Source organism: Melanotaenia boesemani, chromosome 16, assembly GCF_017639745.1.
Source record: "Melanotaenia boesemani isolate fMelBoe1 chromosome 16, fMelBoe1.pri, whole genome shotgun sequence".
In the NCBI taxonomy this organism is placed as follows: domain Eukaryota; kingdom Metazoa; phylum Chordata; class Actinopteri; order Atheriniformes; family Melanotaeniidae; genus Melanotaenia; species Melanotaenia boesemani.
In genome coordinates, this window is record NC_055697.1 from 10,561,336 (window position 1) to 10,586,344 (window position 25,009).

The 25,009-nt window shown below is 39.6% G+C and overlaps 2 protein-coding genes across 10 annotated transcripts in view; one reads left to right on the forward strand and one right to left on the reverse strand.

Moving 5' to 3' along the window:
- The window catches only part of ablim1a (actin binding LIM protein 1a), a 39,397-nt gene extending 27,734 nt beyond the window's left edge, over nucleotides 1-11,663 (reverse strand). For 2 of the 8 annotated variants that reach the window (XM_042010593.1, XM_042010597.1), the window contains exon 1: nucleotides 11,582-11,646. In XM_042010593.1, coding sequence (XP_041866527.1) covers nucleotides 11,582-11,594 — 13 coding nt within the window. In that variant the 5' untranslated portion in view covers nucleotides 11,595-11,646. Of the gene's footprint in view, nucleotides 1-6,503; nucleotides 6,710-11,581 lie in introns of those variants that run through there. The other 6 variants (XM_042010601.1, XM_042010592.1, XM_042010596.1 and 3 more) reach the window with 5 other exon arrangements.
- On the forward strand, nucleotides 11,536-23,723 carry fhip2a (FHF complex subunit HOOK interacting protein 2). 2 transcript variants are annotated; one of them, XM_042010590.1, is made up of 18 exons: nucleotides 11,536-11,599; nucleotides 12,608-12,762; nucleotides 13,713-13,791; nucleotides 15,292-15,461; nucleotides 15,541-15,645; nucleotides 15,775-15,897; nucleotides 16,006-16,206; nucleotides 16,311-16,507; nucleotides 16,658-16,772; nucleotides 16,924-17,000; nucleotides 17,116-17,308; nucleotides 17,665-17,828; nucleotides 18,563-18,709; nucleotides 19,435-19,525; nucleotides 19,622-19,765; nucleotides 20,534-20,674; nucleotides 20,772-20,875; nucleotides 20,956-23,723. In XM_042010590.1, exons 1-18 carry the CDS (start codon nucleotides 11,542-11,544, stop codon nucleotides 21,065-21,067), a joined length of 2,376 nt encoding a protein of 791 aa, XP_041866524.1. In that variant the 5' UTR covers nucleotides 11,536-11,541; the 3' UTR covers nucleotides 21,068-23,723. The 2 variants fall into 2 exon arrangements, with proteins under 2 accessions (XP_041866524.1, XP_041866525.1); XM_042010591.1 differs by lacking the exon at nucleotides 11,536-11,599 and adding an exon at nucleotides 12,426-12,489.
- Nucleotides 23,724-25,009: the final 1,286 nt, after the last annotated feature.

The window sequence follows — 25,009 nt, forward strand, 5'->3', positions numbered from 1 at the left end:
AGACATTTAAAATTACCATAATGCAGCAAAAAATATATAATCACACCTACTTGTCATGACAAAATGATAAATTAACTTTATACTTCTTTATCTTTTACATATTTATATCTTCTTGTCCTGACAATGAATCAGTCTGACTCAAATTCCATTGTAAACTGTGTGGTAAGATGTGAATGTGTCACCAGTCAAACATCTAAAAAAAAAACCACAGTTCAGTGTTGCTTTTTACTGGTAAGAATCTTTCACCACTTTGAGGTATTTAAGACTTAAAGACAAAGACTTTGAATTCTGTTTGACTTCCTCTGAATTGATCTAACACCTGTGATTGAGTTGCATCATGATCTCTACAAGAAAATCAATTAAATATGGTCCATGAGTCACACAAGTTCTTGGTAACTGATTGTTTTAGGGGACAATTTAATGTTTACTCACAGATGCAAATGTCCCATATGAGGAGATATAAATACAGTCAAAGTTAGGAGATACCTCTGCATACTGCTTCTCACAGCTCCCACAGATGCATGTCTCTATGTTTGAGTATTTTGCTGCCCTGTTGGCGGTATCTGAAAATATGTGGAACAATCTGAGCTGTGGGCTGCTTTTACTTGTGTTTGTGATGCTGTTGGTGCTTTAGCTTTACTCTGCTATGGAAAGCACAGATCTCCTTTGTGGTAAATTGAAAGTAAATTATTTTTAATGGAGATTGTCTGGTGCAAATGCTATCTGCGCTTTTCACTTGTGTTTCTTTGCTGCTTATCACTTTTGGTTCTCTCTCCTTTTTGCTATGAAATTGGTTGTTGATGGTCCAAGTTGCCCCTAAGCACCAATACACACCATCAGCTCTGAGGGCTATGCATTGTTAGGTTTTTGGAGGACTGCACATCTGCCCATCAGTGTAGAAAAATGGTCATTAGAAAATGCTGAGAGCAATGCAGACAGATATTTCCAAGAGGGTATGAACTGCATCTCAGGAGCAAGAAATGGGACGGGCCGTTGCTCCCTGTTGTGCCGCCCTGCCAGCCATATTTTGGTTGCTCACACCCATTTTCTTTTTGACTTTTTTTTACTTTTCTTTTTTTTATATACACATCTAGAAAATCCCCCATATCCACAAAGACATCTGCTGGTCCACAGATTTATCTGACATAACCAGGAAAACATCCTGCTATGGGGATCACACCAGCAATTATACCAATGAGTTCTTGAACACCACTCTTTACTGATAATAATGCCCATTATACACTAGATAGAGATAACTAGATAAAGACTGAAAAGGCTGTAGGATGGTTTTCTATTTCTGACCCAACACATGCTTGATAAAAATGTTCATTTTGATTTGTAAATCTGTAAAGTTTTGTGATTGTTTCTTGCACAGCTGTAACATAACTCACAAAATTCTGTCCCCAGGCAGGCAAATTAACTCCCAGCAAAGGAGACAAAACAGTCCGAGCTGTGGTTCCTGCTCAGAAAATGTCAGCAGGTCTTTTATCCTGATTACCATTACTGCCTTGAAACACACCCACAGACTTACATGTTAAGAAATATATCAGTATTCACAGCGAAAGTATTAAAAACTCCTTAAATGCTTGATATGATTGTAGTATTAACGCAGTGATGATGACATTATCTAAAAGTTAACTGTTCAGATTAAGTGAATTCTGTTTGTGTGATTGTCACAAAGCCAGCTTCACCTAAACTGACACCCTTGCTCTTTTATATCCTGCCACAACCATAAAATCAAACAGTGACAGAGGTACTCCTGAGGTAGCAGACCAGACTTAAGGTGATGTCTTACCTGAGCTTTGTATTAATATCTTGAGTAGATCCTTTGGAATCCAATTACACTGAGCACCAGAGAGCACCTTTGTGACAGACTCTAATGACCAGCTCTTATCTCATCTGCAGCTTCAATGTTCACATGAAAACTGGTCTTTCTTATCAGTTCTTTGCATTCATTTAAACTTCTGTGGGACAAAATGATAGAAAATAAACATCATGCCATCTTCTAGGCGAGAAGAACAATGTTTGCAACATGAAAAAATTGTGTAAATCTCTAATGGATCTGTGGGGTCATATGTTTTAGCATGCTATGACATGATGAGGACCTGTGCTCCATAGCATCATGTTTTAAGAAAATTTTTCATGTGCTCTGTGGGGATGAAATTATTTTGATGCCCTGGCAAATAGGGAACAAGCCAGTGTTTGTGAATACTTAGGAAAATATAACTTCACTGGTAGCCAAGTCAGCCGTGTTACACACAGCAGCAGCAGGCAGAGACCAAAGATTTGCAGATTAATCTGTGCCTTTTATAGCTGAAGAGGAGGAAGAGTTTTTGAGCAGCACCACCTATGTAACTGCTCATGCAGGCACCTTAATATGCACGAAGAATGCATTCATCCACTTTAGGAAAAACTATGCCACCTTCTGGATACCCACCGATATGCATTGGTTTCCAGAGGGCGTTTTCTCCCCATCTGGAAATGGAGACATGCCAGTGAGGCAAATACTTAGCGGAAATTTCTCTGGCACTCCACCCTTTTTTTTTTACTATTATAAAAATTCCTGTAAATGGCTTAAATACCTTGATAAACTTCTGGCTGGTAAAGAAATGCCTCTGCATGATTTCATGAGTTTCATTGTGCAGCCACTAACTACAACACAAAGATATTCTGTTACTCTGTCTACTAGAATCAGCCTACCAACATCCCACTGCTTTTAATAATCTTCATCTGAGCTGAAGGACATTCATGCCACATAGAGTTTGCCAAGAGTAGCAAAGCCTGTTATGCATGGTTCAAAGCTTTCCATTTGGCTCACCTATGGATGATCCATGTCTAAGAGGCCATTATTAACCTGTCTAGGGAAGTACTGCTTGATCCTCACATCAGTGCTGATCGGCTGTCATATAGCATGATCAGTTCAGCATCAGTAATCAGTGCAGTTTATTGTTTTATGGCTTTAGACTAATGGCTTGTGTATAAGCTAAGGAGACATTACAGTGCATGAAGTCACATGTGTAGTAAACAACACTGCTTTGTGTGGACACTGTGCAGTCATCCCTGAGCTTGAAGACTGTGGAATGCAAAAGACACACAACATGGCATGGGTAATGGTTTGCAGAATCTTTGCAGAGAAGGCAAATACCTTGGATGAACTCCTACCTCTTTGCAAGCACAGACCTAACTCTCTGTCCTGGGATAATGACAAGCACCTGAACAACTTCTATTTTAAAATGGATTAGAAAATAGTGGCAATCTATAAACAGCAACCTTCTGCAGCCAGGTGAGATACTCCTGTTCTACAGCTACCCCGAACACACAGAAATATGATGTTGGAACAACTAAATAACACAAATTTCTTTTTTAGTCTTTTATCTTTGTCTGCTCATGTTAATGTTTTTTTCAAGTATCATCAAACCTCTGTGTTTGACCTCTGGGTTGTAGTATTTTGAACCAATCGGCTAGTGAATTACAGCAAAACACACTGTGGCTGCATGAAAGCATAACTTTTGTTTTCATTAACAGCAGTAAAATGATTATAGACTGCAGCAAATAAAGATAGCAGCTAAAAGTTACAGATCCTGATTGATTTCAACTGTGACCTTTGATCTAAGGTCAGTTTGCAGACTTTTCTTTAAGCTGAGCTATAAGTCAAAATCAGAGAGAAATAATTACTTATGTTTGTGGTATTTAAACATAACAAAGTCAAAGTAATGATGGTTTTTACTGCTGTGTCTGGCAAGCAGTCAGAGAATGAGTAAAATCTGGACATCTCAACTTGTCTTCGTGCCCACGTTGTAATCCTGATGTAAGCTTGCCTGTCGTTTACTATTGCTTGGCAAAATGTAGCAGGCCTCGCTGTTGCATATTTGCTTGCATTATGCAACTACAGAGAGGGCAGTAATTAATTTCCTGATTTTTCTGACATTTCCAGTGAGGGTGAGGATTTTAAAGGCTTTTTTGGGGTCGGAAAGTTGTGTAACTGGGCAGAAGCTTTTAGACTAACACACAGGTCAGACATGAAAAGGCTGCAGAAGTCTTACCATTCACTGTCTGATAGAAAAGAAGTGAACTCTGATCAATTCACTTTCAGTCACCCACGGACAAACATGACTCAGAGCAGAGCAGGCAAAGTGAACCAATTGTTGGTTTAACAAACACTAGAACCACATCAAGTAGCAAAGACGATGAAAGAAGAAAGAGGAAAAAACAGAAATGTCTGGAAAATGAAAACAGAAAAGTACTTGCAATTAATTCAGGTTTTTATATTGTGATGAATATTTTTTTTGCTATTTTCTGACTATGCAATGATGATTAAAGTTGACCCATTCTACAGATTAAATTAGAAGCTTTCTCTTATCCTACCTGTAGCGACATCATTCACCTTCTCACTTAAGTAGTAGTCATTCGGGTTGAGGAACGGGAACTGTTCAATGTACTGTTTTGGAATGAGGTACAGGATTTCAGCCACATGCCCATCCTCAATGATGGACATACGTTTAACAGAGCTCTTCCGTTTAACTCGGACACGGTGAACGCGATTGACGCTGTGACTACGGCTGGAGCTGCACAGCTTCCCCAGGCTGTTGAGATTGGGGAGAGTAGGCATGGTGCTCTGTTCCCCTTCAAGTGTCCCACAGCACTGCAGGTAGAAGTCAGCCAGAGTCAGGCTCAGTCTTGCTCCAACATCTGTCCACCCTCGATCATCATCGGGAATGAGAAGCTTTCTTAACGGTTCATAGAAGAAACAAAGGAGCTTGATGGGTAAATTCACATAATTAGACCAAAGAAATATCCAGTGAGGCCTTCAGCTGCAAGTTTTCTTGTTAGGATTCCTCTGAATGCCACTTCACATCTGCAGCACCTCTGCTGCAGGTAGAGCAGAGTGAGACACGGAGAAAGAAGCTTACAATATGAGTGTCTTCAACCCAACCAGCCTAGTGCCTTAAGCAGCTTAGGGCTGACGTTGAGCCTGATAATCTTCTGGGTGGGGTTAGGTTGGTCTGTGTCAGGTTTACCAACTGTATGGTGGGAGTCTCGCTACCTGACACATGTACATCCCTTCATTGTTCTTACATGTACAGTAAAAAGCTGAGATTTGGTGAGAACTTTCAAAAAGCAAATGAAAAACAATGTGTTTTCTGTTTTTTGCATGATTAAATAAAACAAAATGTTTTTGTAGGTGAATTTATCTAAGATCAAATGAATTAAGGTGCAATGTTCAAGTCATCCAAAGCTTGCAGTCGGTGCAGAGTGCCTTGGTAGCATGCCAGTCCTTGAAGAGGTCAACAACTAGCAAGGTTATTCCAGCATCCAGCAATGCACAAAGCCATTTCTAACCAATCTTAGAGCCATATAAAGAGCCAGAGTCATATTAAGACACTCCAAGTACATCAGCCTCAGAGTCCAAATGCCAGCCAGAGCTCTCCATTATCCAATAAAATTACATTGATTAGAAATAGGATTTTAGTGGATGGAACTTAATAAGAAGACATGTTCTGAGTTTTAAATCCTCCTTGAGGCTAAAGTTTGTTACTGTGAAGACTTCCAGCATGTTTTGCAACCGAGAATGTGCTTCTGCTTGAGGTAAATTTTCGACTCAATGATACAGTATGTCCTAGTGGGAGTTAAAAAAGATAGAGGATGCAGAGGGAGGAGCTTGACAAACTCCACAAAAGCATGATAATCCTCTGGGATGCTCAAACCCTTATGGAAGTAAAAAAAAAAATATGGTGTTGTGGAAAGAAATGATAAAAGTCTTTGCTCCGACAGTTCTGCTTCTTCCTTAAACTGACAAAACAACGGCTGAAATAAAACAGAAAACCCCTCGTGACACTGAATATTCATCAAACAGATAAAGCTAATCACACTTATCTTTTCTTCCACGAGAAAACAGACGAGATAGAAAGCATGTAGCATCAACAGTGCAACAGTGACAAAGCACAAAACATCCTTTCAGTCTGGAGACGCTGGGCTCACTCTGCACTTTAAATTTAATGAATTTTTGACAGGGAGCAGGGACAGAGCAACTGGAGTTAGGCTGGCTGAGTTTACTACTATTTACATTAGATTAGAACTTCTCTGATTTGATTTCATTTAGCTTCTGAATACAACCACACTTTCATTCAGAAAACTCGAGTTTCACTCCAGAGAATAGATGAAGTGTGATGGTGATGTGAGGGCAAGAAGACATACAATTTCACACCCACGCATGCAGACACATGTACCTGAGAGTAGCTGAGGACATGACTCTCTGCTGCAGTGAGGCAGTATACCCTCCAACTGTCATCCACTCTGTTGTAGCTTTGCCACAAATCAACACAAACATGCTCAGAAAACAACCCCGCTGTTCCTGCGCACTTCAAATCAGCATTTCACACAAAATATACATAGCATTTAAACAAAGCCTGTGCCCTTGGTCCATCTTTATCTGCACTTGACAACCCCCCCTCCTCTCCCGTCCCCTTCCCCACTGTCTCCTTCATCTTTTCCCACCATCTTACCATCCAGTCCAAAGCAGGAGGTGATTTTTTGGGCGTAGTTGCAGAGCCCATCGTAGCCAGGCTGCTGCCTCACTGTATTCCTCTCCCCCATCTCTACACACTCCCAAACACACCGTCCTGTCCGGCAGCGCTTTCACTCCTTCTACTGCTCGTCAATTATTCAGGCTTTTGCCAGGACACATGCATGCGCATGCACACCACTCTCGTCTTCACACATATAAACACACAGACAGACAGAGAGAAAAGTGCTGAGGCAGGGGGTTGTGCTGTGTTGCAGCATGAGCAAGCCCTCTCCAGTCAGTAGGAAAAAAAGAGGAGGCATCAGATTGGGTTACTGCAGAGTGGAGCCATGCCTCCCTTTTTTTATCTACCATTGATCATCCAGATTACACCGCAGTGTAACAGGTACGGTGTCCAGGATGTGCTACCTCTGTTCAGGGAATGGGTGGGGCAGGCAAGGAGTGGGGCAAAAACATATATATGCTAAGTATGGATAGTAGATTTTTTTGTTGTTGCTAGTTAGTTAAAACCATCCACATTTTACATCTGATAACCAATAACACACAAAGTTATGTCTCTTAAAGATGGGTATAAAATAACAAAGCAGGACCTTCTTCACTGTTAACTTGCCATGCAACAAAATGTTCGTGGCTTTCTTTCGTGTTATAACTAATAATAGATAGTAGCACTGATGAGCAAAGATAGATAAAAAAAAAGAGAAAATATTTCAACATTCAAACTTTGTGGCAAATTATTTCTTGTTTCTAAACTTTTATATGAAATTACATCAGAATGAGAGCAAAACCCATATTCTAAATGCAATTTACTTTACTTCAAAGAGGTCCATGAAATCACATATAATTAATAAGCCAACTCACACCAGGAGTAGCAGAAAGCTTAGTGAACAACTCATAGTAACAACTAATATGATGCTTAAGGGCTCTGTAGTGGAGCAAAGAGTGTAATGAGTGGTTTAATAGACCAAGATGAATAATTCACCCACACATGACTGGCCAGCTAAAATGGTAAAGGACAAATCGTAGCAAAGCAGCCAGCTTATAAAAGAAATGAAAGGGTTGTGCTAAGCAGCCTAACTGAGGTAGAAAGAATTCCATTCTCTGGAAGGCAATGCAGACAGAGAAATCTGATCACTGCTGCCAAAGGTGACCTTCAATAAGGCACTTAAGCCCCATTAATATGGCCTGACTCCTTAAAAGCCATCAATAGCTCTCATACAGAGCAGCTTGCAGGTAGGAATGATCACAATCAATTTTTATGTATTTATTTTTCAATGGTTTTAGGAAAAAATAACTAAATAAAAATCCATCTTTTGTGTGAGATCCAACACAAAAGAAAACAGAATGGGAGATGGAATGAGACTGAAAAGTCCAGAGGGAAGGCCTGCAGGGGAGTGTTACAAGATGGGTTAACTAATGGAAAACCATCACTACCAAGGTAAAAGCTCATGTTCCTGTGCTGATAAAACAAGACTGAAAGCATGGTAATGGTCCTGATGGTCTCTGGACAAATGTAGGGGGGCATATCAGGGGGGAAAGTGGAGTAATCTGTGGCTTAGAGTTACAGGGGATAGCCTTAAAAAATGACCACAAAGTACTCTGGAATGTGACAGTAAAATCAGAGGATTTATATATAAGATGGAAATATGAAATCCAGGTATTTTGTCTATCATGATGGAATATTCCCATCATCCTCTGCAGTGCAGAGCTGCAACTTAAAGACAGCATGGACAGAACATCTATGGGTGCTCGGGTGAAATACAATAGGTAGCATAATTATTCCATTCCCTACTGCATGAGATTTAAAACAATACCACCATAGAGGGGTTGACACCTTGAATATAAATTCTAAGGGATGATATTTATAGTAATGTGGAAAAATAAAGTTCAACCCCTTTCAATTCCAAGGCTCTACAGATCAGGACATCATTTTAAAAACATTATATGGTCTTCACCGTATAATTAGGCGAAGACAATCTCGGCTAAAAAACAACCCAACATATGACAACATGTCATCGTTTATCTAAAGATAGTTAAGCCAAAGTGCAGAAACAATGTGTGGAAACCTAAGTCTCCCAGGTGGTTCAGAGGCAACATGAAGTTTTCTGTGTGACATTATCTGTCTCTCACTGTTATGAACCATGGACATTCTGTTTTAGTCATAAATTTCTGTTTTTAGGTGTTTATGTTGCTTTTATGCCTGCGTTTTAAGAATTGATTCATATTCTGGTTTAGCTACTTGTTCTGTTTTATTGAAAGTGTTGCTTCGGTTAAATTTAATTCCTGTTCACCTGGTTTCTGCTGATTACACCACCTGCTCCTCATCTTGTTGTTAGTTCCCTTTGTATACCCCTTGGTCTCTATGGTTTCCTTGGTGTTGTTGGTTCTTATTGTTAGCATGTGTCTTAATTTTGGTTTCTTGCGTTTTCCTTTGTTTTAAGACTTTTTAAGCTATTTTGTTATTAACTCCTACAGCTGCCTGCCTTTCTCGTCTTTCATACACCTTGATTGATACTCACACCATTGTTAAATTTCCTTTAATCAAAGCTGACGTGTATTAAATTCAAGCACAGTTTTCTTAAAGTCTTGTCACTGCAGTCAGTCGAGGTTTGGACTCTAAACTTTAGCTGTCAGACAGATGGTATTATATTTGACTCAAGAATATTTAGGTATAAAGAGGAGTTTGTAGTCGACTCACCTGTAAAGGTCCTGCAAGTCCTGTGACTATAAAACAAGTCCAAATCATCGGCCCTCCACCACTACGCTTGAAAGTTGGTATGAGGTGTTTTACTGTATTCTGTTCTACTGTATTCACTCAATTCTGCAAACCTAAGCTGTGCTGGCATGTTATTTATAGAGAGAAGAAGTTTCTATTGACAACTCTTCCAAACTAACTGTGATCAGCTTTAACATTAACATGCTGTGTCTAACTGTGTATTCTTATTTATTTATTTTTTTGGTGTTTCTCTGAGAATTGCATGGTCTGACCTTGGGCTGAACGTGTTGGAGTTTCCACATCTGGGAAGCTTGGCAAGTGTCTTAAATGTTTTCCATTTATGGATAATCTCTCTAAGTGAAGAATGATGGACTCCAGATTGTTTGAAATGGCCTTGTACCTTCTCTCAGACTGACAGATAGCAACAACTAGCCTCTCTATGATGGTAGCCTATATCTTCCCTACTTGGCATTGTGCTAAAAACACCTAAATATTCCTGCAAAGTGATCAAAAATGATCTGCTTTGCAGAAGTGCTCCCGTTTACTGAGCATTAGTTAATCAAGTGCATTTGATTTGCATCACCTGACCACTACTTACACTTTTATGTGGAAACAGTGAGAGTTTAGTTAATTTTTCCACACATTGTTACAGCATTTTTATTTAGTTTTTATTGAGCAGAAGGCATTTCATGTTATGATACAGACATACAACTGCATAAGGATGGCTGTGTACCAGCTCCTGTTCCAATTATTAATTGGTATGCTGTTACGTTATCAATTTGGGTCTATAATATTCAAGAAAAGATAATAAATATTCATAATATTCAAGAAAAAAAAATTTTCAGCCAATATTCCTCAATTTAAACATATGCTATATGAAAAATAGGTGTATGAATTATATTTTATAGTAAATAGAATAGAATAGAATAGAATAGAATAGAATAGAATAGAAATACTTTATTCATCCCTTTGGAGAGTCCTCAGGGAAATTTGGGTACCAGCAGCAATACAACACCAACAGTAAAGCAGGACAAGCCAGGACACAATATATACAGGTACAAAGCAAAATAGAGGCAACAAGGTGCAAGAAAAGCACAAATAGAATGCAATAAATAACAATAAGATAAGTTAAATAAAACAATATAAACAAGCATTGCACATAGTAGAGGTGGTATAGATTCCCAGTTCACTATTGCACGTATAAGTTATTGCAACTGTTATAATAACGTGACATTTGTCTAAAAAACACAGTGAGTACTTCAATACCCTGCACTCATCTATATAGAGTATAGGGCAGCAACTTCCTATGAATAGTGACTGGCAGTTTACAAGGACTTGAGCATGCTAATCAGATTTACAGTATGTACCATAGGGGCTCTGGAGCAGTGGGCTTTGAGATCTATCAATCTCATCCAGCAGCCAAGGAGAGCATATACAGTAGACATCATTAATGGAGGAAGTTCAAAGCCATCTCTGTGCTCAGGCTCAGTCATAGAAAGCCTGAGGGGGAGTAATTTACCACTGCACACTGAGTTTCTTTATGCAAAGGGTGCTGTTTTACCTAATAACAGACATCATGATGGATGTCATCATGCCAAATCCAATAGCAGAGTTAATAAATGGATTATATCAGGACTTAAACTTCTTTTGCTTTTTATCCAACTTCCAATCAGTCAGGCAGACCATCTGATTGCATCCTACAGCGGGACCAGCTGGAGGCTCTGCCAGAGAGCAGAGTCACCACATCAGCACAAACCGAGCACACATAATCCACCTGCATGCTTTGCAGGTATGCCATCTTATTTAGAATCAGCAAGTAATTTCAGCCTAAAAAGTGTAATTAGACAGTTGCATCAAATCACAGCTTGCATTTTTTTAATGCATTTTCTCCCACTAAAAGTGATCATTTTAGCCTCACCGGTTAAAGCAGATAAAGTGATTATCAAAGCTGACTGACACCGATAGATTGCAGCTTTTAACTAATGACACTCCAGATCTGACTGGAGATTATGGATCAAAAAGTGGAGGTTCATAACAACCAAAACTGCAATTAAAAGAGAAAAATAAATGAATATTTTATATGTTTCTCTTCACATCATGAAAATAAGTTGGAGACTGAGAACAAGGCTGCAGCAGTAGAAGCTGTAGTTGCAGCTTCACACCGGTGTAACCTACTTACAACATCAGAGTTATTATCACAGCCCAATTCAACTGTCAGACGACGCAAAAGGACTCTCTTCTCCATCTACCATCTTTGAATCAAGGCCACCCTCCTACCCTACATTTAATAGACTTTTTCCACTCTATGTGTTATTATGAAGGCTTCTGCGGCAAAAGATACTCACCTCTAGCAGACATGCCCGGTAGGTAGAGCCTCTTTTTCTCTGCCGACAGGACAGGAAGACCCGGTGCAGCTTTGAGACAGTGGGGGGCAAAAGACCGACTGACAGCCTGATGGATGAAAATATTTATGCGTTAAGTTTTTTTGCTTGCTATTTGATGGGATTAAACGCATGGAAACATGCTGCGATCTGGCAGACTCCAGTAAAATGCGCGATGTAGAAAGCACTTTCCAGCGACAGGGCGTGTCCTGGATCAGACAGCATCCTTTTTTATTTTCCAACAAGTTTCTCTCCATGTTTGTACATAATAGCACAGCATTATTGAGATATAAATTAAATCATTGTTAAAATGCCTTCCCTGCAGCTGCTGTCGGCTAACCTAATCGTTTAACCGAATAGGCTGCTCTCTGTCTGGGATGACTGCGCTGTTTGGAAGTGGTAGTTGTTTAAATCACAAAGTTCACAGCCACGATGGAGCAATTGGTGTCCTTTAATTTTTCTCCCTATATTAGTCCGAATTCCTTTCTGGGATTATCTGGCAAACTCTTCCTCTTTAATTCTGAGAGCGACTACAGCATAACAAAAACATGACCTCAGTCATGTTATGGGGAAATCAACCCCATTTCAGATGAATCAGTGCATTTTTCCAGCTGTTGTAATAGTTTGATTTTACAGGTCGCTGTGGTTTTACTGTAGCTACATTTGTAGTAATATTTAGTTATCAAATTGTGGTGTTTGATGTTTCCAAAGTAAATATTGAGACTATTTCCCCTGAGAATACATATTGGTTGCGTTCTTCATTTATATGCACTGATCGTTGTCAGTAATTACAAACCTATACTTAGTGTAACTGCGCCCCCTGGTGGTGTTTGGTGGCAGCGTTTGGCGAGGGAAGTGCCACCGTGTCCAAAGTGAGCATACGTTGAATCTGAAGACGTCTTGTTTACTGTGGTTGTGCCAGGCCTGTAAAGTCCTGAGGCCAATAACGTGTAGCGGATTTATTACTAACATCTATTCTTTCGTTACAAGGGTCAGTGTATGAAACCTCCAATCTGGAGCGAGGCGGCAACAGCAGGAAGAAGAAGATAGAGGAATTCTCTAGGTCTTCTCGGGAGAAATTAGTCCAATCGAAGAACAAAATGTTCTCCAAATTTACTTCCATTCTCCAGCATGCAGTGGAAGCGGTGAGTTTGTATTAAACAGTGTTTCAGTCAGTTGGTTTATTTTGTGGAAAATTAAATTTTGGTTAATAGATGGGCTCTTTTGTTCCAGACACTGCATATCAAAACGTCAGCGTCAAGTTGCTAAACATCTAGCTAACAAATTAGCATGATACCATGTTAGCTTGTTGTGTTTGTGTTGTCAGATTTTTCGTGTTATTTATAGTAACATATGTCTATATAGATTTTAAAAAAACGTTTTAGAAGTTGTAACCCTAACAAACAATTTCTTTTCTTGCAACTAATCATATTTGTTAGGGTATAACTGACGCCAAGTTAGCTGACAGTAGCCTCAAGAAGCTAAGCTAAAATCTTAGCTGGCTATCCCATTTCAGCTTGGAGGGTCTTATGGCGAGGAATGATGTCGAAATTGTTGGGCAGCTTATTTGATGTTGCGCAAACATATTGTCAATAATAACATCGAAGGGGTAGTGTGTGTGGATTACCTCGCTTAGCATTGCTCGGAAGCTAAATGATAAACGCTACAAGGTTGCAAGCCAGCTAACTAGGTACAAAGCCGGGTTACCTCTCTGAAACCTGCTGTCATGGTGCTCCATTCCCAGGGATTCTAACATCAAGGTTACCTAACATGGCAGGTTACCCTAAGTTAATTTGATTCCAAATATGGCCTGAAGAAAACTTTTAATAAACTTTTAACAGCAACCCAGCCTGAAGTAATGTATAAGACTGGACCTGTCACAGGTGTAAACATCCTACCTTTTAATTACAAGGCGTTGACTTTTGTCACTACTAGCAAGAAATTATTTCATAGTATGATATTTGATCATTTTAAACCTGAAAGGAAATCAGTGGAGAAGACAGACCAAAATCCATGACTAGTTTAGGGCATGTTAGAAATCAGCTGGTACATGTCACTAGTAAATATGCTAATCTTCACAAATGTTCTTCTTCAGCTTGCCCCATCGCTGCCTTTGCAGGAGGATTTCGTCTATCACTGGAAGGCCATTACACATTATTACATCGAGACATCTGGTAAGAAATGTCTGAAATAAGGTCATACCTATTCTGGCACTGGTTTCTATAGAGAGTGATTCATCATGCAGATTTTCTTCTAAAATGTTGATGGTGTCTGGCACACTAGTAACAGCAGCTGTGACTAGTGTGCAAGACATCCGTCTTGTTTATAACATGGTCCTACTATGCATGGCAGTGATGTACTTTGTAAGCAACAGGAGATATAGAGATAGATTAGCTGTATGTTGGGAGATTAACTCAAAAAGTTGTGGATAGATTTTTGTCATATTTTTGTGATTTATTTATTTCTTTGTTATTGTTAGAGATGAGCCAAACTAGAGGCAGTTAACTGTGATGTTGATCTGGATTGAGGAATATATTTTTTAAGCGTTAGAGATGTGCTCTTGTTGCGTGTTCCGTAATAATTTGTTGTTGTCTAGCCAGTGAGTGTTCAGTGTTTTAATTAATGCAGTTTGCAAGTTGCAAGTGTTGTTTTAAAATGCTTACTTGCAAAGCATTAAAAAAAAAAAATTCTATTTCCCTGAACTTCAACTAGTTTCAACTTACGGCCTCTAACTCATGCAGCAGCATTGTGTATCAGCAGCACAGGGGGAATGAATCTGAGACTTGGAAAGTCATATCTGCTAAATATTCAGAGAATGCTGTGCTGGCTGAGTTCAGCAGCTTTATGTGAAGCAAGCTGTCCTTCACTTTGACAGGGTCAGCTTATGCTTGTAGGCTCAGTGTTTGTCTCATTTTGAATTCAGGATGTGCTTGGTGGAAAAACCAACTTGTTTAAAATGTAGACATTTTTTTCTCAAAGTATATATTTTGCTTTAAGAAAATCTGTTTTTTTTTTTTTTTTTTTATTTAAAAAAAAATAAAAAAATCTGTTTCTTTCTGTCTTTATTGAGCAGATATGCATACTTATTTTCTATCTTTAATAATTTCTGTGATGCAGACAAGGACGATTCTGGATCGATGCAGCAATAAAACATAATCTATTATAATATTGCTTATTTTCTGCTTCCGCTTACGTGTGAGACGCGATCTAACCTCTGCAACTGCTCGGCAGATCCAAGGCTATATCAGTTTTGAAACACGTCACTTAGGAAAGCTGTAAAAGTAAGCAAACATACAGAAAATACCTCAGTATCTCACTAGAAATACGTTAATTGTCTCAGCAAAATCAGTTTAAAAATGTTTAGGAACCAACAAGTTAGCATAAGGCTATCAAGTATGGAAAATACCATTGGGAATGCAGCGGTTAGCACGAATAGACTAAACTATGTACCTACTCTCTGGGTGCTTATTATATCTGATTCCATCTGATTTCCTTTATACTTTGTACGCAACAGGAGATTATTCTCTGTCACCATTTTTAAGACTGTATATGCATCTATGTATTGAAATGCCAATAGACCGCCATTAAGTCCACTTCTTTTGTTACATCAAGTTTGTCCATGTGCTTGTATCTTTTCCACCTACAGTTCATGTTTTTGTGCACTCTCCTGTTAGATGATAAAGCCCCAGTCACAGACACCAACATCCCATCCCACCTGGAACAGATGCTGGACATTCTGACACAGGAGGAAGCAGAAAGGGAGTCTGGGGAGACGGGACCCTGCATGGAGTACCTGCTACACCATAAGATCCTGGAGACTCTTTACACTTTGGGGAAAGCAGATGTAAGGCAGTCCTGCTTTGGAATTAACCTAAACTACAAGTCCAGAAAAATGTACATATCATGTGTTTGTATGATTTCAGTGTCCCCCAGGGATGAAACAGCAAGTTCTCACCTTTTATACGAAGCTGCTAGCGCATATTCGTCAGCCACTTCTGCCTCACATCAACGTCCACAGACCTGTACAGGTGAGAGGAGTTTCAGTCAGGATCTCTGTGTATTTATGACATCTCTTTGTCACGTAGCAGTCTGCTAGCTGACAGGTTATTTAACTGATGTGTAACTTTTCACTCCCTTGACTGTGACATACCTCTCAGAAATTGATCCGTCTGTGTGGGGAAGTGTTGGCCGCGCCGACAGAAAATGAGGAGATCCAGTTCCTCTGCATAGTCTGTTCCAAACTAAAGCAGGACCCGTACCTTGTCAATTTCTTCCTTGAGGTGGGTAGCTTTCATTCCGAAGAGGATTTTTTTTTTTAAATTTGAGTCTTAAAAGATTTTAAGCACGAGTCAGAGACATTTGTGTATTGACTTTTTTTTATATTTTAGAACAAGTCGAAGAGACCAGAGATTAAGAGTCCTGTGGTGACAGAAGGGGTGAAGGAGAGTGTTTTGGCTCCAGACACTGGTCAGTCTCTGGCAGAGGAGCCTCAGGCTGCAGCTGCTGCCGCTACCTCCAGTCCAACCAGTAACAATAACACCAACAACTACAACCTGGTCACCTCTCTGCTCAACCTCACAAAGAGTCCTGTAAGTTATTCCTAAACGTAAAAATGATGTGCTTGAGGTATTTTTTTTTTTACTGAAAGCTGGCTATTTTAATCATGAGCTGCACAAATGTTTCCTGTGGTCAGGATGGTCGGATAGTGGTGAAGGCGTGTGAGGGCCTGATGCTGCTGGTCAGTTTACCAGAGCTTGCTGCTGCCAAGTGTTTAACGGAGAACACTGAGCTCTGTGAGCTTCTGACAGACAGGCTGGTCTCCTTTTATAAAGCCCTCCCACAGTCCATGGACCCTTTGGACATTGAAACAGTAGAATCGGTCAACTGGGGGTAAATTTCTCTTCAGTTTTACTTTCTAAAATACCTTTAAAGCCACTCATATTGTTACTTGTGTTGTCATCTTAATTCATCTTAGCAAGTAATCTTTAAATATACTCTATGAAATCACATTTTGATCCATTTTTTCTCTCCCTCTTTTAGTCTAGATGTATACAACCTAAAGGAGGACGCAGCTGTCTTCACAGGGAAGAGGGCTCTCATCTCTTTCCTGTCATGGCTAGATTACTGCGACCAGCTCATCAAGGAGGCTCACAAGGTTTCCAACTAGTGCTGACTCACCTTGTTTTGATGCCATATTGTAGTCTGAATAACAGAAATTCTCTCCAAGAAAGTTTTTTTTTTTTTCAGTATTTAAAAGCAGCAAAAAACTGAACTCCCATGTTTTGTTTTTCCTCGCTGTCTTCCAGTCAGCAGCGGCGGTGATGGCAAAAGCTGTGAGAGAAAGATTCTTTGTGTCTGTGATGGAGCCACAACTCATGCAGACGTAAGTCCCGTCCACAATCAATCAATCAGATATTTTGTACAGGCTTGTCAGTGTGTGTTACCACATGAGTCATGTCTGATCAGTAAAGCTGTGTGTGTGGGGGGGATTCATACAGGTCCGAGGTGGGGATCTTGACCTCCACAGCCCTGTTGAACAGGATCATAAGGCAGGTTACATCGGACGCTCTGCTGCAGGAGATGGTTTACTTTCTGCTGGGAGAGGAGAAGGAATCAGAAACTTCAGCTACAATCGCTCAGAATCCGCTGAGGCACAGACTCATAGAGCACTGCGACCACCTGTCGGATGAGGTTGTTATCATGCAAAATCTCATCTGTCTTGCACATGCATGTACCACCCAGAGAAATCAGACATTAAAGACAAATTTTTTCATTGTTTTTTGTTCAATACTCTGAGATGATAATGGCCATCTGTCTTGTAAGGTTTTGAAGTTCCAGTGAATCATATTATTAACAAAAAGCAAAGGAATCTAATTAGTACATGGCAGAGGCTCTGCATGCGCTTTCATCACATAAAAGACAAATGAATCATCTCTTTTGATGTTCAAGCAGCCACCGCCTACTTTTCCATCTGTGTGCAAATACTTGCCGTCCTTCTCTGGGGCTGCAGTTGAAGCTGAGCTTTATTTCTTTCCCTTTGTCCACAGATCAGCATCATGACACTGCGGTTGTTTGAGCAGCTCATCCAGAAGCCCAACCAGCACATCCTCCACAGCTTGGTGTTGCGCAACCTGGAGGAAAGGAATTACCTGGAGAACAAACCGCAGGAGGAGCGGGAGCCTCTGGAGAATGGCCAGCCCCATGATGCTGTGTAAGGAGCTGCCTGAGACCTTTGACTCCCCCTAAGCTGCTGGATTTCTAAATGGCTGTTTTTTGTTTTTTCTTTTAGTTTGTTTTCCCCCCTCATGCACAAATATAAACAACTGCAAAAAAAAAACAATAAAAAATGCTTCAAATAGCTGTGTTGTTTAGATATGCTGCCACATCTGCTCACTTTGCAATTTAGTGCTTTAATTGTCAAGATTCTCTCGAGTCGTGATTAAGCAGGAGCGGGATAAACAGCTCAGCTATTTATTGTCTGCATCAAAGTTGTGTGAGTGAAACTTAATGAGTATTAATTTGCATGTTTCCTCTTGTATTTGCATAATGTGATTTAATGAATATCTCAATTAAGTCCTAAATTCTTGAGAGATTTCTTATATATTTTCATAATTACTTTATCAAACAAAGGGCTTTAGTTGCTACATTCATGACTGTGGGAATAACACATTTTTACTAAAAATGTTCAATGTAAGGGCTTCTCTCTGCCTGCCAAATTACACAAAAGACCTTAAAGTCACCACACTCAGACCCAAAGAGCCATTAAATGCTGAAAGCTCGCACAGTTTGGCACTGACTTCTGTAATATTAGAACCAGAGGGGAGCATTGTTAAGTCATGATTATGTTGAAAGGAAATGAATGGAATTTAATCTTAAAACAGTTGGTAACTGAAGTATGTTCTCCATTGCACTGGTAATTAAAAAGAAATATTATTTTTTCTGCAGAGATCTCGAGGAGGATCCCCTGTTTGTTGACGACCTCTCACCAGATAGCAGGCTGTCTGCCTCTGATTGGCTCAGCTCTTCTCCAACACAGAGTCCCGATCACTCAAAGTCCGATGGGAAGACAGAGGTCCACAAGATCGTAAATAGGTGACCAGTCTGTTAGGTCAACAACACTGTTAAGTCACATTTCTTAGTGGAGCTGAATAATTCATTTCTATTAAGTCAAAATCCAAATTTAAAATATTACATTCAGCAACTCACAAGAAGCGCCGTTAATTTTCATGTTACACATCGCCTGGTCCAGGTTTCAAACCTGCAGCATCCACGGTTTTACAAATCCACTTCTTCAGTCGCACTTCCTGTCGTCTGTCTCGTGCCTCACTCATTTAAACGTCCAGCTGCACTCAGCTGTGAAGTCACGTCACTAATTTACCAAAAAACTGAAATGTTGATACAAAAAAATACAGAAAACATCTAACAGTCCAACTTCTGAAATGTTTTAAAGTGGAGTCGCTCTAAATCTGCCATGTAGAAACAGATGCATGTAGAGAGAGAAATGACATCCTGTGTTGTAAATGAGATAAACACATCAGACTGACAGATCAGTTGTAGAGGAAATGTGACCCTAAACGAGGAGGCTTCTGTGTTGCATTAGAATATAGAGCAGTTCATATGATGTCATGTGTTAATCTCATGTTAAATAAAAAAAAAATCCATTTCTTCATAAACACTGAACAGAAGCTGGAATTTATAAGATTAAATCGCAAACCAAAACACAATATTTGTCAGTAAAATCCCAAATAGCTTTTTCAGAAACTGTTCAACCCTATTTCTTGGCTCAAATTTAAGTATAAATCTGTGTTTTTCTGTAGTTTCCTGTGTTTGGTGCCTGATGAGGCCAAGTCATCGTATCACGTTGAAGGCACAGGCTATGACACCTACCTCAGAGATGCACACAGACAGGTAAGCTTTGGTAGTGCTGTAAGACAATTCAGTGAAAGGCTTGTGACTCCAGCAGCTTCCTCTGGATTATTGTTTATTTGACTTCGCTGTTCTCAGTTCAGGGACTATTGTGGAGTCTGCCAGCGGTGGGACTGGAGGGGAAATCCTAAACCTTTTGAGAAGTGTAACTTGGACATGCCATTCTTCGAGGGTCACTTCCTCAAGGTTCTCTTTGACAGGATGGGTCGTGTTCTTGATCAGGTAAATAATAGTGATTGATTGTAGTAAGGTGGGCGTCATTTAGATCAGATTCTCACTTTAGATTTAAAGTGATGAGACAGTAGAAAAAGAAACCACAAATGCAACTTTAAATCAGATTAAGTCAGCAGAGTAAATACAAAAGCTAGCTTGCTGTTAATTGAGCTTAAATCTAGTCAAAACTGCTTTCACATGACTAAATAAACTTCAAAAGACCATTTAATGATAGGTTTCATGGGAAAGGCTGAACTTTCTGCATTAAAAGCAGCAGTAATCTTTTTTTTGGCTTCTGAAATTTGTTTTAAATTATTTTTAAGCAGATAGGAGCACATCTGAAAGTTATTTCTCGCTACAAGTGAACATGAAATACTGCTACTATGCCTCCTTGTGACAGATATGGCTTTAAAAGAAAATAGGCCTTCCACTGATAGCAAGTGGAGTGGAAAAAATAAAAATAAAAAGCTTTGGTTAAAGAAATTCTCCATGAAGATTAATGAAGCATTTCTTTCTGTTTTCTTTGGCAAAAAACAATAATAAAGAGAGCTGAAGCACCGAATCCCATTTGGCAAATGATGCAATTGTGTAGAAGACTAACAGATATTCAGAGGTTAAATTGACTTTTTTGTGCTGTGCTGGAGTTTCTCATAGTTATCAACCAACATCAGTTGATGAGGCTGCCATTAAATTACATTTGTTTTCATGTTTTGGTGCTATTTACTTCACACAGTTTTTCTATTTCCTGTATCTTTCTTTTATCCTTCAATCTTCCAGCCCTACGATGTCAACCTGCAGGTAACTGCTGTGCTGTCCAAGCTGTCTTTGTTACCACACCCCCACTTGCATGAATATTTGCTGGACCCTTACATCAACCTGGCCCCTGGCTGCAGGTCTCTGTTCTCTGTCATCGTCAGGGTAAGCCCCCCGTCTTGTTAAATAATGGTTAGGACAGGGTAAGGGGAGGAGGGTCACGTTTACTGTTGGTAACTGTTGTCATGATCATGTGTGTTAGGTGGTTGGAGATCTCATGCTGAGGATTCACCGCATCCCAGACTTCACACCCAAACTGCTGCTTGTCAGGAAGAGATTATTAGGCCTGGAGCCAGAGGGTATCACGTATGTATATCTACACGTCTCTTGGCTGTTATCCTCTGACTTGATTTTTTGGAAGATGCTCACCTTTTCTTCTGCCGTAGTATTGACCACATGACCCTGCTGGAGGGGGTGATCGTGCTGGAGGAGTTCTGCAAAGAGCTGGCAGCCATCGCCTTCGTCAAATATCACGCAGCTGCCTCATCCTCACCGTAATCTTCCGCTGTTCTTCCATCTGCCCTGGCCAGACAAGACAGGTCAGGACGAACTGAGCCTTGGGAGGGGGGTTGGTTTGCAGCACCGGTGGCACAGGGTCAGCAAAATGTTACCACTTAACCGGTCTCCCCTGCAAGACTGTTAAACCTCACAAGGACGGACTTCATCATTCCCCGCCTCCTCTGACCTCTTGGGCTCTACCATGAACAGTCTTTGGTTATGTTTTTTTAGAGGGTCAGAGCACAGACACACTGCCCAGCCAGCAGAGGAGCGAGAGGACGAGGATTGAGGTCGAGGTGCAGAGAGATACTCACTGGACTCTTTTCAGCCTCTGTAATGTCTCTCACTGCCCATCCTTTTCCATGTTTTCTTCTCTCATCAGCCAAAAGATGAAAACCTTGTAATTATGGTATCAAGGAAAAAAAAAAAACACGTTTGTGTAATTATTTTCTGTCCCATAACCACCTGTTTGTAAATGTCATTGCCTTAGTGTGGAATCACACCTTTCAGTTACAGCAAATTGTTTCCTTTTGAAACATTTTTATCTGAACCCCTCATATGTTGTCTGTTTGAAGACAAATGCAGTAGAGAAAAATAGAAAAAACCCACTCCCCCAACTCCTACATGTACCTGTAGTTATATACATAAAGAAGTGTAGTGTTTCTCATACTGCACTCAGTTTTAAAGCCAAGTCATCTTATTTATTTGTTCATTTTCAGGTTGCCTTTTTAATTGTTGTAATAAGATAAGAAGAATCTAATCAGTCGATTTCATGACTGATTTAATTGATGCTATTTTACTGCTTTTGCTTTTTTCATCTTTCCTTGGTTTGTCTTTAAGTGTTCCTCTTGAATCACCCAAAGATTTCACCATCCATTGCATTCTGTTCAATGAAATAGTGAATTTGCAAATTCTGCTAATTTGCACGTGAACCTCGTCTAGTTGCACTTGTTTCAGTACACATTCATTCATGGTGTTGAAGTGTGACGTCGTTTGTGGAAAGAGACTCTGAATTCATGATTCCACGTCAGTGTTTGCTCTGGATCGTCACTGCAGAGTTGTTGCTTTTCCCCTCACACACATCAGTGTTGTCAATAATTTATTCGCTCCATTCAAGGGGATGTGATTTTATTACACAGTGTCTTATATGTTTTAGTAATTGAGGACAATACTATGGCTGGTTTCCATCCTGTGCTAACTTGTGGCTTTAAACGGATGCTAAATTGTTGGTTTTTATATATTTACAATGTTTAGAGGGAAGTTTGAAAAAGAAATTTGTCCAAATATTTTTATCATTTCAAACCCCTCTGGCTTAGCTCCAGATTCTCAGTTTGAAAGCCACTGGATTCCAGTTTGTCCAGAGCTCTGAGCTCCTTCATAGGTTATCATTACTCCCTATGTTGCATTTACTTGCAGTATTACTTTTTCATCCTAATCTTAAATGACAAGGAAATGTTCGGTGCTGTGCTTTGTTGGGACGAGTGTGTTGCCTCGGTATCTCTGCGGGGCGTCTGAAATTTCAAATCTGACCTGGTGGATATCAGTGATGCTACTTAACATAACTTAGGTTTTTATGTGATGTTCCCAGTGTGAATGCTGCAGTCATTTTGGTAGGTGTAACTGGCTTTGAGTTTGTGTGTGTGAGACCATTTGCTGGGCAGTCATTCATTGAAGCTACACATCTCTGGTCTTTTATCCTTGTTTTAGAAAGGTCACTCTAGCACCTAATATACATTATGCAAGTGCTTGCATGAAATCAGATTTGCACATTGTCTTGATTCTTTTTGTAATATTTTTTTTCTCCTAAGATGTTTCATTTGTGAACCAAAACAAAACAAAAAAAAAAATCTTGAATGTCCCAGGAGTAATATTTCTATTTTACTGGGGAAACTTTTTTTAAACTGTCAGTCATGCACATTTTTTTATCAACTATCTTTCCAACTTGTTCTGTACAGTTGTATATTGTATATGTACAGTAGCGACAGAGATACTACCTGGTGTAAATGCATGCCTAAACATTATTTTTCACTGTTGAGAGAAAAAAAAAGGCAGTCCGGCCAGTGATGGTTTCTTAGCTGTCAGAGCTTTGGTCTTCAAAGACGCTGACAGGAAGAAAGATGCCTTATCAAACACTGTGGAGGTCAATATGTGGGGTTTGTGCATCACTGGTTTATTGTCGTATGCTTTTTATGTTATGTACAGGACTTGGTATATTCAGATCTGATGCCAACTGCTTTCACTTCATGTCATCTTAAGACCAGTCGCTGCATTTTACTATGTTCATCTCTGCATCTCAAATTGTACAATACTCATATCTATTTCCTGGCCAGATTGTGTGACTGTGCAATGTGTAATTGAAACATTAAGGTAAGGTGCATGCTCACACCTCCTATTTTTGATTCAAAAATAATCAGAAGCGATCACTGCTGCCTCTGCAGAGGCATTGGTTCATTTATTCCTCGACAGCTGTCTTCATCACTGCTGTTATACACATTTATTGGGTTTCATTCAGCACAGTATGGTTTTGTTCCAACATTTCTCCGTCCCAATAAAAAAAAAAAGTCCCTCAGCAGGAGATGTGGTCATTCTTCAAACAGATGTGTTTCATCTTGTTTTATTACAAAATGTCTGTACAATAAAAGAAAAATACACAAAATAGCTATTTCTTTCAAATGACACGGTGACACAAATTCAATTCAATCTTTTAAAATAAACATTTCCGAATAACTGCCCAGAGAGGCGAATGCCTGTAATGTATCATTTCCCTCTGCAGGATGACATGACAACATGAGCAGAGCATGAAAATGACCTCTTGCCAGTGAATAAATGACGCCAGTCGGCATGGGTACTTTACCCTCTGTCACATGCTGTTTGGCTCCCAGCCTGCCTTGCTCAGTCATCCAGCAAATTCTGGAGAAATGAGTCAAAAATCTCACTCTCAGGGATGAGCAGAGGATCGTGTGACAGGTCCAAAGCCACGCGAGCTGTTCTGGAAATAAGTAAAGCCTACATCTCTGTCGCCTTGCAGTGCTTTAGAAATCAGCCATGGATAAGAGGCACGTTGGTGCAGAAAGGAGGCTCTCAGTGTAAATAACTCATTCTTAATGATAACTAGGGTACAGAACTGAGATTGCAGTCAGTCAGGGTCTTACAGTTAATCTTTTATGGTGTATTAACATTTTACTTCCTGATAGAGATCTTTGTTCAAAGACTTTTCATTCATTACTGTTATCCAGCTGAAATTGCACTTGAATGAGTGCTTCTACACAGCGTTGCAAGTATCCTGTTGCTACTGGAGTTAGAGCTGCTGGTTTAGTTTGACACCTAGACAAGGATCAACTACTGTAGCTTTTGAAAATAAGTCCGCTAACTCGGTGTGAACCAACTAAAATGAGTTTCAGGATATAAACTGGATTCATATTTCTGTCAGTACTGAAGCAAAAAATATGGATGGCATTATGATAATGATTGCCATCACATCATCATAGTTTTAACAACTCAAAGTGCCAGATCCATGCCTCACTGGGACATGTCACATGTAAAACTGGTTTCAATGGTCAGACCATCTGCTCCTTCACTGAAATCTCCCTTTCCAAAAGTAAAGAAAATGATGATAGTAAATCATAATTCTTATACTTTTCCTGACCTGGCTACTTGACTTGAATGTCACAATTTAAAAATAAAAGAAAAACATCCAGCGTTCTTTATCTTGTAGTGAAAACTCCCAAACAGTGTGAACATAACGATGATAATAATGATGGCCATTAAATTATTTTACATATACATGTAATAACTCAGTTTCTGAATGCAAATTGTCACGTACATAGAAAAAAAAATCCCACTAAGTAAAAAAACAACTACATGCCGTTGTGCAAACTAAATCAGGCTAAAAATACAAGTTGTCCATTTCTCAAAAATTATTTACATTTCCAAATGTCTTTG

What these genes read in the sequence shown, in the direction of transcription:
- fhip2a (XM_042010590.1), top strand. Translation starts at nt 11,542, where the DNA reads ATGTGTTATTATGAAGGCTTCTGCGGCAAAAGATACTCACCTCTAGCA. An exon ending in ACCTCTAGCAGACATGCCCG is followed by an intron (nt 11,600 to 12,607) that starts GTAGGTAGAGCC and finishes TTTCGTTACAAG; the next exon opens with GGTCAGTGTATGAAACCTCC. An exon ending in ACACTTTGGGGAAAGCAGAT is followed by an intron (nt 15,462 to 15,540) that starts GTAAGGCAGTCC and finishes GTATGATTTCAG; the next exon opens with TGTCCCCCAGGGATGAAACA.